The 15,874-nt window shown below is 39.9% G+C and overlaps 1 protein-coding gene across 5 annotated transcripts in view; it reads left to right on the forward strand.

Moving 5' to 3' along the window:
- The window catches only part of TRAK1 (trafficking kinesin protein 1), a 122,426-nt gene extending 106,552 nt beyond the window's left edge, over positions 1–15,874 (forward strand). For 3 of the 5 annotated variants that reach the window (XM_072330566.1, XM_072330564.1, XM_072330568.1), the window contains 3 exons: positions 982–1,311; positions 9,750–9,852; positions 13,853–15,874. In XM_072330566.1, coding sequence (XP_072186667.1) covers positions 982–1,311; positions 9,750–9,852; positions 13,853–14,651 — 1,232 coding nt within the window. In that variant the 3' untranslated portion in view covers positions 14,652–15,874. The remainder of the gene's footprint in view (positions 1–981; positions 1,312–9,749; positions 9,853–13,852) is intronic. The other 2 variants (XM_072330565.1, XM_072330569.1) reach the window with 1 other exon arrangement.

Consider the following 15,874-nt stretch of genomic DNA (forward strand, 5'->3'; position numbering starts at 1 on the left):
ATGTCAGCTTATTGAATGAGTCACTGTTCTGTTTTGGGGAGAGAGGGCAGGAGCAACACAGCAAAGACTGCTCTGATTTGAGCTGACAGAGATGGAAATGAAGATGCTTTGTTAATAAGACATGGAAAGAATAGTTTTAAGCTACGTGTTATATGGTTGTGACTGATAGGCACACATGAGAAAATGCTGACTCTTATAAGTGATGTTTAGTTGGTGTTTGAGGAATCAACCAAGTCCTCCCTCGATCTTGGTATACACCAGTTTAATCTGTTTAATCTCATGTTGAACACTGTATGTTGAATGCTTTTCTCTGGAAAATGCACTCAAAACATTTTTTCTGCCAAGGATGAAGCTGCAGGTATGGTAGCATATAGTTACATAGTAGCTGACTGTGTGTAGTGTAGGGGCCCTGATAGGGTCCATACAAGTATTTGGACTGTATGTATAGCCCAGAAGTCTTACTTGCTTACACGTGCTTGGAGTTGGTGTGGCTTTCTAACACATTAGAATGCTGACGTTGCTGTATCCTCCTGTCAGTGACCAGTAGTAAATACTAGCATGTTCCTAGCACCTTTCTTAGTGTGAGCTTAATGCAGGAGTATATGGTTTATGTTCTTAGAGCTTTCAGTTCAACTCTTAACAATATGAATTTTTTCTGCTCCTGCTTAATCCCATGAATTTAAGGAGATGAGAATATTGATGGGGAGTAGATGTGCATGTGCACAAGTATGCCACGTTCTGCCACCAGGCTTTGCCTAAGTGCTGATGTGATCAATTTATTTCCTGCTTATCTGGAAATGCTGAAGCAGCTTTGCCTTGTAGCATGTCTTCCTAGAAGTATTAAGACTGGTTCTTGGAAGCTCCAAACTAATAATGAGTCTGAGGTTTGGACTTTCTGGATAAATCAAGTGAGATTTTTGGCCTTTTGTATTCTGGATCGATTACTGATTTATTTGTGGTTGTCTTTTGTTCCTTTTCAAGGTTCTGCCACTTTGCATCACTGGCAGCAGCTGGCTCAGCCTCACTTGGGTGGGATCCTGGACCCGAGGCCCGGGGTTGTCACTAAGGGCTTCAGGACCCTGGACCTTGACCTGGATGAAGTGTACTGCCTTAATGACTATGAGGAAGATGAGACAGGTGACATTTCTTACAAGGGCCTAACTACCTCGACGCCAGTTCAGCACACAGAGACCTCAGGTGAGAGGTCACAAGCACAAGTGACTGTTTCAGACAACAAGAATAACCCCCGCCAATCTCAGGCTTTCACAGAGGAGATGCAGGAGTCCACGGCTGACGATGATGAGGGGTCTGGTGAGGGAAACTCATTAAGTCCAGTAAAACTGACATCTTTACAGGATTTTGATTACTGGGCCATTCTCACATCTCTCCAGAACAGCATCCATAATATCGCTTTGTGTGTAGCATCTGCACGGTAATGTGTGCGGTGGTTAGAACATAACCATTCTAACATTGGCTCAAAAATCCTTTCTTTAATGATCCGTTAGTTTGACACTTCTTTTCAGTAACAGAATCCATGGTCAATATTTTACTTTATTTTGATAAGAGAAGGCTGCTAAAAGAAAATGATTTATTCACAAACCTCTTGTGTGGCACGTGTGGGACTTGTATGTGTACTGAGTGCACACTCTCACTTCATTGTGTATTATGTATAGACAATATATATTCTATATGCTTACAGTGTAGATATTATGCTAACTTTTCGTAAAGGGCGATTCCATGCTTTAGGTTTTATATTTGGGGGGGAAAAAGAAAGATGAAATGATGACAAAAGGTGCATCTGAGTTGCCCTCGCTGAAACAAATGGAAGTGCCTTAAAATCAAGCATTTACCTCAGATACAAGTGTCTGGTTTTAAATTTTGGGATAAAACTTAAATTGAGATAAATAACTAAGAGGATGTTTTGGTGCCAGAAATGATGTCTTCCTCACTTCCTGCCCATCATACTATTCTTAACTTCTATCCTTCAAATTTCTACCATATAAAGACATTTTCAAATGATTCAGAACAACGTGAATTATTAGGTACTCTGAACGGACATTCTCGTCCATTACTGTATGTAAAGTTACACATTCTCAGAGTACAGATGTGTTTTGAGTTTGCGTGATTTCTTTCACTGTTGGTTTTGTTTTGTTTTAATAAGCTTCATAGGATTGCTCATTCTTTAAGATTTGCCACTGGTAAAGAACTGTATGTAGTCCTGAAATAGAAAATTACCAGAACTCCCTTCAGACTTGTTTTTACATAACTTTAAACATATACATATACTTTAAATAAGGATGCTTCCTTCACCCTCTATTTTTTTTCTGGAGTAAACCATAACTTATCATTTGACCGATCTTTGAAAAATCAGATGATTTCTCAGGGCTAGACAGCAATATTTCTCTGCTCCTTTTGTGAAGGGTAGAGTATCCATTGCTCTCATCAATGGGGCAGTTCAGTGCTGCCAACCACTGAACATAAGCTATTTTCAGTCAGTTGTAATAAGGCGAAACCTCATCCAAACCCTTCAACTTCCCTTTCTGTTTGCAAAAAAAAAAATGGCTTTACTCTATGAAATTGTTCAAGAATAACAGTGTTCTTAAATTTTTATATTAATGTGGATATAAATAGTGCCTCCACAGATGTGTACAGTTTTCTCCAGATGTTTACCATTTGAAGAGCCTAAATCATAACGGTAGGAAATGCACAAGTTCTAGGAAACGTGGACTGAAATAATCAAAGATGGAAGTAACTGACTTTTTGTTTTGTTTAGAGAAAAAAATATTCAAGAAAAAAAATTGATTTAAAATGTGTTGCTGCAAGGAGGAAGGGGACAAGCAGTTTCTCATGTACTCAAAATAATAGCGTGAAAGTCTATTTGGGTTACACTTTGGGCAAAGAATCTTCCAATTCCAAGAACAGTCAACACAGTAATGTGTCAAAGGTTGTGAAACTTTATTGTTGTGGACTATAGAGAGAGAGGAGTATAGAGAACAGCTTTTTATTCTTATAAGATCAGAAAAACGTCAGTGGCTAAGGATTTGGAAAAGTTCTTTGGAGTACAGTTATAAATCTGGGCCTGTGTGATGGTTACAGATTGGCTGGAAGAGACTTGTATTCATCTCTGTTTCCTTTCTCAGTTACAATTTCAATACTGGTCACTGTAGAACAGGTTATTCCCTAAGGACTACTGATTTTTCCTGGAAAACTTCAGTTATCTCAGACAAGGCTTTTAAGCATATTCCCTACATTATAATTTGGCAAGTGAATAAGATCTTTGAAGTTATGCTTGTAACCTTATTTGAATTGTTTGAGTAATTTTGATACATTACAGAAGTTGATCAAAATGATTAACTTTTGTCTAGAACAAACAAATTGATTGGAAACTTACTTCCTGTTCTTTTTCCTTCATCCAAATTGCCTGGCTGCTTAGGATTTTGAAGTATCCATTCCTACCACATTATGTATTTCATTACTCAAGTGAAGAAAAGATACTGCTGTTTCTGCTTTTTGTTGAAGCAACTTGTCAGGTGGTATACAAGATACACTGGATGTTTTGAGAGTAGGCACTTATTAATGTGTCAGTGCTTTTCTGAATCCACAACCTGTCCACTGAAGAATAATTTATGGAAGCAGGAAGATATATTCCTAGCTTATGACTTGATTTTGCATTGATTTTGTATATTGAGCAACCACTCTCTTGAATAGCCTCCTCAGCATTCTTTGTGCCTATCCTAGTTAAGAATTGCAATACAGGCAAAGGTTTGTATGGGCATGTGTATGGTATCCCAGAAGTTAGCGCCTCATTGCTTGCCTGGTTCCGGGAGCTGTTCTAGGCTGTGGTGTACAGAATGTGTAAAGAATGTGAAAGTAAAATAAAACAAAAAAGGGAATGAGATAAATTTCTTGGATACAGCGCTTGATGGCTTATGATGCAAGATAGATCTGTTGTGGAAAAATCAGATTTAATTGATTCATGGATGGCAGAAAGGAATCTCTACGGATTGCTATTGGAAGACCACACAATGTGTCACTCCAGAGCTACAGCTCTTCTAACCTAGAAACAAAATGTCTTTGGAAATAAACTGCCTATCAGGACCATTTCTAGCAGCTGTAAATCATCTTAGCCTTTTGGGTAGGCACCTGCTCTGTTTGTTTGTTTGCTGTGAAGGTTATATGTTACCCTTTTATCTTCTCTGGTAGAGTACTGTGAGGTCCTGTTCCTTCTGTTAGGCTGTTAGTGTGTAGAGTGCTGCTCCGGGTGACTTGTGAGATGAGCCCAAAACAAAGTCCAGTGTCCAGAGAGAAGAAATTCCTGGTAGTGCCAAAGATGTCTTGCAGCCAAAGTAAACATCTTGGAACAGAAAACCAGTTGTGTCTTGTGGAGTGATAGAATCAGAAATCATTGTGACTAAGTAGGAAAAAGTTACAAAAGCCCTGTTTGGTTTTTTTTTTGTTGTTGTTGTTGTTTTGTCCGAATGTTTAGAAATATAGTATTAATTGACATGTCAAGTAACTTCCTTACCGCCATATACAGATTGTATCCTAATGATGGCACTTAGTATTTCAGAAGAAATTAATATGCATGCAGTGTATGATCTGAAACTACGTATTTTGTGTGGGCTCAGTAAATTGACAGAGGATTGATTATAAATCCTGAATTGCTGACTTTAAAGTTGTTTGAAATTTGGGTATCACTTGAATGGAGACTCTTCGGCATTTTTGGAATGGTAAAGAAGTTACAGGACAAGGAGGCTATAGTAACACCATCTAGGAGAGTTAACTTCTTCAGCACAAGTTTATTATTAACCTCAGAATATTTTTTTATTCTTTGAAACTATAGTATATTTTAAAACTGTGTGAAGTCTGTTTGATGTTTGTTAGTTTGTTGTTTTAATTTGCTGCCTTTCAGTCACGTGTTTCCCTTAAACAAAAAGAAAAACCAACAAAGCAAAACAAGCCATTCAAGCACTTAACATTCTTCAAGTTAAACTATTGTGAATGTTCTTATTTTGGAGTTGAAAGGACTACTTCATTAAAGTTTGGCATGTATGTAATTGAGTGTCAATCTTGGGTGCACAAACTGGTCTTCCAGTACTTTAGGTGCACTGATGGGTTGCTTTGCTTTCAACAGAGTATGAGTACATAACATTACAGGATCAGCCTCCTGTACTTCATTTTTAGACATAAATAATGACGTGGAGATCTTTTCAAATAGATGCCTGAAAATCACAAAAACACATCATGAGTGTCTTATGTTTTAGTTGTTACTATATATGCTAATAGTAAGAGGTTATCATTGTATAGAAAAGTGATAATTTTTGTTACTCTTAGAGCTAAGATATGGATGCATGTTTAAATATATGTATTTTTTCAAATAGCATGAATATGTCACAGATTTATTTTTTTTTTCTTAATCACCATTTGCTGTCTGTGCTGTTAGAAGTCTCTTTACATCTGTACTCCCTGGTTGTGTGAGAAGGAGGCCTGAGTCAAAAGAAAGCTAAAAAAATCCCATCAAAAGGATGTCTGCCTTTTCTGAGGTTTCAGTCTCTCTCTCTTTCCAAAGGCAGAATAATTAGAATGTTTAAAAGTTCAGGAAAAAAGTTCTTTAAGAAACATGACAGTACTAATGTTCTTGGTATAAACATATGTATTCTCAGAGGTTTAGTCAGACTTGTTCCCAAAGACAATGTTTACCAGAGTATATTGTTCTCAGGAGGCATCTAAACCACTTTAGGACAGCCCTATGCACATATCATAGAGCTTTTAGTCTACCACCTAATTCTGTTTTGTTTCTGTAGTTAACCCTGGTATCAGATTCAGCATATCCTATATGTGTGTTTATATATATGTATTTATATATCCTATCAGCCAGGAGGTTTTGGTGCAGGTGGCACTGGGCATCAGAACATTCACCTTCAATTGCCTGTGAGAAAGAACTCTTCAGAACTTACAGAGCACATGAAGCTGCTACCTTGTCCTGTGAATCCAGTTAGATGTTGGCACTCAAGGCCAGGTTGGATGAGGTCCTGGGCAGCCTGATCTGGTGGTGGCTTCCCTGCCCACAGCAGCAGGTTGGAACTGGGTGGGCTTTAAGGTCCCTTCCAAAGCAAGCCATTCTGTGATGTGTGACCTTTTGGAAATTTCAGGTTAGCTGTGGATGAAGTTGTTAGCATAGGCTGATAAAAGCAAAGTCTGTGCTTTTATCTCAAATGGTAACACTTGGAGGAAGGAGGTGCCCACCTAACAGTCCAGGTCTTTGGCTTCCTCCTTTTGCTAAAGCACAAAGAGGGAGAAGATAATTAGAATGGCTTGCTCCAAAGTTGATCTAAAACTTCAGTTCTGTGTCAGTCTGGATCAAATCGAGCTCTAGAGGTTCCTGGGTTTTTTAATTTATTATTTTGTTTTCTAAAAAAGTTCATTCTTGCATAACCCTGTATTAACCCAAACAGATCTTTGTGTGTAATGTAAATACTTAATGGCCACTGTCAGCTCTCTTTTCCTCACTATTCATTTATCACAACAGAGAACTTGAGGTTTAAACCAGCATTGCCAAAGTTAAAGCCATTTTACCGTAGCTCTCCCTTACACATCTCCCTCAAGTTCAATTTGTCTGACACCTTTTTGCGGGTGACAGGGGCCACTAGTTTACCTGTTACCTTTCTCTGCATAATCTAGTTTAAAATCCAGATTATACGGTCTTCTGAGGGATCCCTAAGCAGACGATTGTGTCCTAAAAGCGTTTTTTTTCTTTGCACTGAGCAGATGGCCCGTAATCCCTCAGTGTACTCAGAGTGGATATGAAACAGCCCTGAGTTACAGAAAAATCAACTTTGTGTTTTAAATAGGGAAAGCTGTATTTCACCAGAAGATGGAGCTCTTTACAGACAGGTTCTTGATTAGTATCTGGGTTTGTTTGTTTTTTCTTTGGTGTTTGAAAATGTGTCTTTACTGCAGCATTTGTGTGTACAGGAGAGTTTTTTGAGTTATAATGTTTTGCGTTTCTTCCCAAATGCCTAAGAATTTAGAGAAGAAAGCATAATAAGGTAAAGCATATTGAATTACTGCAAGCCAAAACACAATACAGCTGCAATCTAGGGGTTAGATTTTTAATTTAGGGGAGAACTGTATGTGGTGTTTAGTTTGGGAGTATTCCTAATGGACAAAGTTGCATGATTGTTCTGTAAATTGTGTTAAACATTTACTTACAGTTTGTTTTTTGTGCAGATATGGAACTCGTTAACTGTCTACTTTTTGGAAGAGGAGGGTATAAATAAAAACAGATCTGTTTTCAGCCACAGTCACGTGAAACAGATTTTCCTAGGATCAAACCTATGTAAAACAGATGGAGGAAGAGTTATTCAGATACAGTCTCTTTTAGCCATTGGAATTACAGATGTTTACTGGCAATGCTAGCTTTGTTTATTCTTAAGTCCCTACTTCTGTTATCTTTATCACTCAGTGTTACAGTTTTTGTTGTGTATGTGAAAATAGCCTCATTATAAAATTACATATTACTCAGAAGTTTATACCAATTCAGAATATGACCATTCTTATGAAAAATACTGGGTTAGGAATGAATCGTTTTGTTTCTATTTTATGAACTTCGTTCATTTACAGCAACAGGTTCTCACTCTGTTTGTATTGTGTCCAAAGGATGGAAAGTGCAACAGCAATATGATTCATCCCATTGTTGACTGATGGAGGATGAAGCTGGTACAGAACTTTCTTAGTGGTATTTGTGGATGGAATACATCCTTGGAAATTGATTTTTTGTTGATTGTTTTGATTTGCTTCCTCTTACTGGGGTCAAGTGATTTCTCTACTTTTAGCAGCCTTCTCCTATCTCTGACTCATTAATAACAATGAGTCTTGCTTTTGCTAATACAGCTACATACCTTCAATGCCTGTTTCCAATCTGAGGGAATACCCAATGGATATTATGAATGAGAATGATTCACTTACTGTATTACAGCTGTGTGCTTCTTTGGGTTGAGCTTGCGATCTAAATTGGCGTTGCTTTATTTTTTTCTCTATTCATCATCCAGGGATAACTTTGTTTCTACCTGATTTATGTCACAGTCCTTTGTTTCCTCTAAATAACTAATTTTCTTTCATGTCTAGTTATTTGGGCTCTTTCTCCAGACTTTCTTTTAACTCTCTACAGTATGGAGAGAATCATGATTGCTAGGCTGTGCTCCCTTGTAATAACTTTATAGTGCTCACACTAATCTCTAAAGCAACTGGATTCCTGAAGCGTCATAATTACCATCTCTGGAGGTGAAGTAGAGCTTGTTGTTATGTTATGCTGTGCTAACATTTGAGTGTATTAACCTGACACTCCAGTGGGTTTTTTTTGAGATATCCTTCTTTAATGTACAGCAGTACATCCTGGTACTTATAAGTTAGCTTGAGTCACACGTTGTCATATGCTTAGCCACTTCCGCTTCCACTGTTCACACTCCCCATGCTCTGCCCCTCACACACTGCTTGTGTGTTCCTAAGGAACTACCTAAGTGTGCACACTGTTTTGAGCTGTGATACTTTGTGTATAGAAAAGGGAACACAGCCACAATTTAGACTTGCCTTGCTTCTGCTAAGCATCTCTGGAAATTCAGAATGGTGTCTGATCTGGTTGGTCTGTCTGTTTGTCCTTTGCAGTGTGTTGGGTATTTGTGTACTGTGGTATTAAAATGTGGCTAACTTGGGGGTTCGGTAGAAACAAGAGGGAGGGAGCTCCACACAGTTTCTATTGTGCATGTCTTTTGACCACTGCTAAGTTTGGATATTAAGAGAACCTATGCAATCATGATATCTTTGATGTAATACTTAACTCTGGGTGTTCTTCAATCAGCTTTTCAGATGCATGGCTCTTAAATTTTCTAGTTATTTTGCAATGACCCTGGCTGCATTATACAGCAGATTAATGCATCCACAGAAATATCTCTACCAAGAAGAAGGCAATTGGCCAAAGTCCATTAGCTTTTAAACTATGAGCTTCTTTCCCCAGTTAATGATACTTTAACAGAGGGAAATCTTTACAGACAGTTATGGGGAAAGTACTATTCTGCTTACTATGCTGTTTTAAAACTGCTTTATCGTGCAGCTGAGGACATACATTCTTAAAGAACTTAAACACACGTACAGGGGAAATGTCGCAGATGCACAGTAGTGGATCCAAAAAATTACCACTTTCCTTACCATGGATGTGAGAAGAGAGAAACAGTGCTGTGTGTCCATCCCCTCACTGCCCCAACTTTTTGATCTGTTCCAGTAGCACTAGCAAGCCGGATCCATTACTGAAAAGTGATGGGGATACCTCTTTGTGGATCAATCTCAATGCAGAAGTGTATGAGCATTCAGCAAATCTTAGTGCTCCTTTGCTGCTGGTACTAGAGAATGTTTGTTGTTATTTCCTGTTATTTCCAATGAAAGCTGCTGGTTTAGATAAGGGCTAGCATTTCAAGTGTTGTCTTGTCTAAGTCTGTTTTCAGCAAGACTTTTCTGAAGTGGTATTGATCATGGGGAAACTTCAGAAGAACATTTTAGCACTGGTCTTAGATATGTTTGGAGAACAAGTGTGTTATGACACCATAGCACTTGTATATTTCACTTCTCTTGCATTGATCCTGTCTGAGGTATCTCATCACTTTTTGCATCTGTCTTCACACAGAAGTTCTGTTTTTTTTTGTTTTTATTTTTTTTTTCTGTGTAAAATGCAAAGAATTTGCTTTTTTTTAATTTAGTACCTCATCCTGGGAAGTGCATGTCACAAACCAACTCCACCTTCACCTTCACCACCTGCCGCATTCTGCACCCTTCTGATGAGCTCACACGAGTCACACCAAGGTAAGGGTTTCCCATGATGGCAAAGCCTTCAGCTGTGTCAGAGTTTCACTGTGAGGGAATGTAAAATAATGGCATGAGCAAAAGCATTAGCCACACTGATGAATTACAGTGCACCTCTGAAGTTGTTCCTCCTCTCTTCAGTTGCCTCAAGCTGATTTTATTTGAGAGGCACTTGTAATGTTTTAGACAGCCAGCCAAAACAGCTTAAATATTATTATCTGCAGCTAAAAATATGGAAGGTTCAGAAATAATGTAAGTTTGTTTTCAGCATCCAAAGCTAGTTATCCCAAACTAGTCACAGATGCTATGCACGAATGATCAGAATGTGATATTGACCCATGTGTGCATCTTCTGTCTTCTCTAAAACAAACAAACAACTTGAAGGAGATTTTTCTCTGAAGGACAAACTGAAATCTGTAGAGATTTAGGCCAATAAAAGAGAGATGGGCCAATAAAGAAACGTAGATGCTTCAGTGGTGCCCAGGAGGTACATGAGGAATGGAGGAGGAAACACAACTTAATCAAACCAGGGAGTTGACTACTCTGTTCCTTGGTTAATTGTTGGAAACAAGTTCTTAGCAGCCAGACTCAAAACAATGGACTGGCTTAATAGTAGTAGTTGGTATGTATGGGCAAGCGATTATGGAAGGCATAGAGTTGAGAATTGAGGAGTGGGAATGAATTTAATACCTAAGGAGGGCAGTTTCCTTCCTTAGCAAATCAGAAGTTAAAGTGTATTTTTCTGTTTAGAAGGACAATGCCTCATTGCTTTCTCTGTCCCTTTCAGCTCCTATGGGGGAGTGTACCCCTGTGTAGGTACCCATTCAGAGATGGTGTGTCTAGACTTGTTTAGACATCAGATGGGCACTGGCCACCTAAGGAACGCATGAGAAGTAAGGGTATTAAATATGAACACCTCTGAGGTGATAAATACGTGTAAAGGAAATAGGTGATGATTAACTGTAACTTTTCTGCTTCCCTTTCCAATTGTAGTGAGCTAATCGTGGCCTGGCTCATTTTTCTTTGTTCTCTCTTGTCTTTCTCTCTCCTCAACTCTGCTGCTGAAGAGAACCCCTTTATTTGGCTGCAATTCTATTTTATTCTTTTCATTGTTGAATTGCTGTTAACTGTGGCTGTAATAAACTCTCTGATCGTGCTGGTTACTAAATCTTAACAAATCAGCCATAGCTGACAGCTAAATTCAGTACATCATCAGGTCACGTGATTACTCCAAAATTCGTAACTGGTTCAGGAGGAAAAAGACCAAAATAAACACTGTGATGTGTTCACTGTGTGCGCTGAAGAAAGAGCTCCTCCTTACCAACTGTAAATGATTCTTCACAGGTCATGTGAGAAGAATGAGGAAACTGCATTATGTCACGTTATGCTGAGAGGAGATGTAGGGCAGACACTAGGACCCAGCGTGCAGGGGGTGAGCAACGCTGCCTGTGCTGGCGGGGCCACATGGAAGGAATGCCCATGTTTGTGGCACCAGCTAACCCCAAGAATTCAGATCTCCTGACTGGTTTCATTTGAACCTGGCCTCTAACCCAGGCTCTGCTCTAACCCGACTAAATTTCAGCAGCTCCATGAGGCGCTCGTTTGTTTCTTCTCAGTCTAACTCTGGCACTGTCCCTGGGCTCATTTGCTGAGCCCAGACTGAGCCTGTTTCTGTGTTGCTCTGCAGTGTTGGTCAGTTTGAAGGGTAAAGTAGTTCTTGTTTAAAGTAATACTGTAATGATCAACTAAACAAATAAACAAACAAAAAAATAGCACCTACATAATACCCACTTCCTTACAGGGATGTGTTTTTGTTTTTTTTTAACTGCACCGTAATGCGTACCAGTACTGACAAATTAGTATAAATGCTAATCTAACTACTTCTGAACTTACTGAAATCTGGGGCTGGAGCGGGGAAAAAGCAATTAAAGTGCTGTAGTTTTCACCTCATAGCTAGGACATCTTAGAAGCTTCTTGTCTTGAGTTTCCAAAATGCACTTCATCCTGTCCTGCAGGAAGTCAGTTCACAGAATAAGCTCCCTTCCTCTTTCTGCTCCCTCCCTTATGCTTTTCTTTTGTACTTGCATTAAGGAAGATGCATCACAACCTGCAAGTGCAGCTGTGAAGGTTTAACTCTAATCAGTGCTTATGAGAGGAGCCATGAGCTAACTCTTTGTTTCTGCTCAGCTTTACCTTCAGATAGTGTGTGTGTGGGTGCGTGTGATCTTCGCTTTGCTGGGAGTCCTCCCCTGCCACTGACAGTGAATGTTAAGAGAATTCCTAATTATACTTTCCTGTAGCCCAGCTGCTGTCTGTATGCCTGTACTGACTGCCACAGCCCACAGGGTGGTGTGAGACAACAGATTTTGGGGCAGCTCGGCAAGGCTGATTTTCAAATTACAAATTACCCTACATGTCAGTTCTCTCAAAAGTGTTTCACTGCATTTTACAGGTAGGAACATGTGGGATTCCTCCTGTTGAATTGTAAAAAACAGAACAAAAAGAAAAGAAACAAGCAAAAAAAAACCTTTACAATTGTACTGCTTTCAGTAGATGTTGTTGATGTCAGGCCAATGTTTCATCATTTATGGAGTACCATAGAGATGTTAGTGCTGTTGACTTTCAGGAGATCGGTGGACTAGAGTTCGTTGTATCAAGTCATGTCAGCTGATTGCTGTATGCAGTTAGACAAAGCTCTCGTCAAAAACTCAACAAAACCTCCTAGGATTTCCTATTTCAGCCATAGTAGTGTTGACGTAAGGTTAAATGAGTCTGTGATTACATAGGCCCTTTTGTCCTTGTGGACAAAAAAAGATGCAATTATTTGGCCTGAGACGTATCTACACCTGGAAATCCATCCAGATTGTTTCAATATGGCTATTTGATTCATTCCTTGGTGCAGAGAACCCAACTGCAGTTGAAGTTGCATGCCATGGCTGAACCAATACAACAGCTTGGCTCTTTGGAAAAGAGAAATCCCACCCTTACCCCTATTTCCCACTCCCACCTGCTTAGTTGATCTCTCTCTTGCTTTGGCTTTGGTGCTTGTCTGACTATTTGCTGAGTGTGTTCTACTTGCTAACCTGGCAAGGTAATGGGGAAGATTTCCATCTTTGAGCAGTGCTGAGCCCTCAAGTCAGTAAATTCTTGTTAGCATCAGCTTTTGCATTGTTAAAGACTTTGAGAATGTCACTAGAGGAATGAGTCAATGCTTAAAGTAAAGGAAAGAACTAGATTTGAGAGAAAATTTAGCCATGTTTCAAACTGCAGAAACCACTATTGTAACTGAATTAACAGTAGAATGGCTCTTTGTCATGCTCAGTTTGCTGCTGAGTTATCAGCTACCTGCTAGTCAGTTGATGACCAAGAGTTTGACTGTATTTTTCTGATTTTGTTTGTTTGTTCACACCACTGTGCATCACCATCAAAAGTCAGGTCCCACATCCCTTTCCCTGTAAACGTAAACAAATTCTACGTAAGGGAAGAAGGGCTAGACCTTGCAGAAGTGCATGTTGGTAGTAACAATTCCAAATTCCAGAAACATTGCTACAGATGGCTTCTGTAGCAAATATGTTCCCCTCTTCCCTTAGCTCTGCTGTGACCCAGCTGTACCAAAATGACCAGCAGTTAGGTGTGCTCAGAAGCCACACTAGAAGCCTATTTTACTGTTTCTTTGTCTTGTGGAAGCAAGTAAGAGCTAATAGATTGGGAGGAAAAACTGAAGAAGTTAACACAAACCTGTCAGTTTAATAGTTTACTGGAAGAAATGTTGGGGGTTGTCTGTTGAGAAATGCACTAATCCCTTGGCACTGCCTGCGTAGAGAAGAAATGCATTTTGTAAGAGGTGTTGCTGTATTGCTTACATTTGTGAGGGCCTGGGAAATTTACATCTTCCCATGCGCTCTCATAATGGATGAAAGTCCCTGCTCAAGGCTAAAAATTTTGCTTACAGTTTTAATTCCTTAATGAGAGAATAATTTGACTGCTCCTTTGCTTTCAGCCTTAACGCAGCACCTACTCCAGCTTGTGGCAGCGTTAGCAACTTGAAAGGCACCCCGGTGGCTACTCCCTGTACTCCTCGGCGTCTGAGTTTGGCCGAATCCTTCACAAACCTGCGGGAATCCACGACAACAATGAGCACATCTCTGGGGCTGGTGTGGCTGCTGAAGGAAAGGGGCATCTCAGCAGCAGTGTACAATCCGCAGAGCTGGGACAGAGCCAGCAAAGGCACCCTCCTGAACACATATTCCCCTAAGATGGCAATCATTCCTTCCACTCCACCAAACTCACCTATGCAGACACCTTCTTCTTCCCCTCCGTCTTTTGAGTTCAAGTGCACCAGCCCACCTTATGACAACTTCTTGGCTTCGAAGCCTGCTAGTTCCATCTTGAAGGAGGTGAGGAATAAAAAGAACATCAGGAACAGTGAGAGTCAGACTGACGTGTCTGTTTCCAACCTTAATCTTGTGGACAAGGTCAGGAGGTTTGGTATTGCCAAAGTTGTGAGTTCAGGGCAAGTGCCAGCTCCTCCTTTAACTGATGACCAGGGACCTCTTGTCTGTGGAGCACAAGGACCAGGGAGGGCACTTGTTCCCGGAGGCCTGGCACCAGACACTCTTCCGCTGGGCTGCCCTACTGTGACCAGTGCCATTGGGGGCATCCAGCTGAACACTGGCATCCGAAGGAACCGGAGCTTCCCCACCATGGTGGGTTCCAGCATGCAGATGAAAGGTCCGACATCCCTCACCTCCGGGATCCTCATGGGAACCAAGCTCCCAAAGCAAACTAGCTTACGATGAAGGACTTTTATTTTTACAGCTAGTCTTTTTAAATGGAAATACTTAGATTCTTTCTCCAGTCCTCTTTTCCTCTCCCCACCACCCCTTCATTGCCTCTTGAGTTTGACAAATCAACTTCGTGCCTAATGGGAGAAATGTGTAAACTTTGTATAAAGGTGTAAATATGTACTGGTTCCGTTGTAACTAATCGGATTATTTTACTGTTTGAGTGAGTGCAAAAGGCTCTATGTTATGATTGCTGTATTAGGGTTAACTTGCTAACCTTTTGAAAAGGTTTTTTTTTTTAAGATGCACTGAGGATAAAAGCAAGTACAAAAGAACATAACCAAGATAACTTGACTAGGAAAAACATGAATTCTGTAGCTAGCCTAATTTGAGTTGAAGGTGCATGGGAAGCTGTTGAGTATGTTATGTGAGAACTCGCATTTCATCACTTGAAGCATGGGAGCATTTATGCTTTGATAAAGCACTCGGTTTAACACTTGATAGTTTTGATTTTGCTTTTGTAAATGAGTTGAGCTGAGTTATTGGAGTGCCTGGCTGTTATGCCTGAATGGATGAAACTTTATTCTTTTTCTGTTCCGTATTCTCCTCCTCTTCGATACGATAAACTTGAACTAATACTGTGTAGAGGTCAGCAGGCCTACTGGGTACCTGGAATATTGACATATTTCTACCACTGCTGTCTCATTTGGCATGCTTACGTTCTGTGTGACTTAGTAGTTTTTGTTTTTCAGTGCTGCACTGGGTTGTGGAAGGGGAAAATGCTTTACTATGTGTTGCTGCCACTGAAACACGCCTTGTCAGTGTGCCCAAAGAACAGTTTTCACAACTCGTGAGGTAAACATGGCTCTGACTTCTTAGAAGTTGGAGTTGTGGAATAGATTGACAGATAAGAATGTTATATGAGAACATGTAGCAAAACCAGTGTTAGGAAAAGGTGCGTCCTTGGAACCTCAGCAGAGAACCACATAAACATTTAGTAATGGAATGGTGCAAGCTGGGAAATGCACCTTGCAGGCAATAAGCTGATCTTCAGGTTTTGTGCCCTCAGAGGACCATGGTCTTATAAACAGAGTGAGAACATTTCTTGCCCAGTTTCTGTTTTCTTTTTTCTTGAAGTGACCTTTTTATTCCAAATTTTGACCCTCGAAGAGGTAAAAGTATGTGAAACAATTGATTCTGCAGTGGATTTAAATTAGAAAAAAAATCAACCAACAAAA

This window comes from Excalfactoria chinensis, chromosome 2, assembly GCF_039878825.1.
Source record: "Excalfactoria chinensis isolate bCotChi1 chromosome 2, bCotChi1.hap2, whole genome shotgun sequence".
Taxonomy (NCBI): Eukaryota; Metazoa; Chordata; class Aves; order Galliformes; family Phasianidae; genus Excalfactoria; species Excalfactoria chinensis.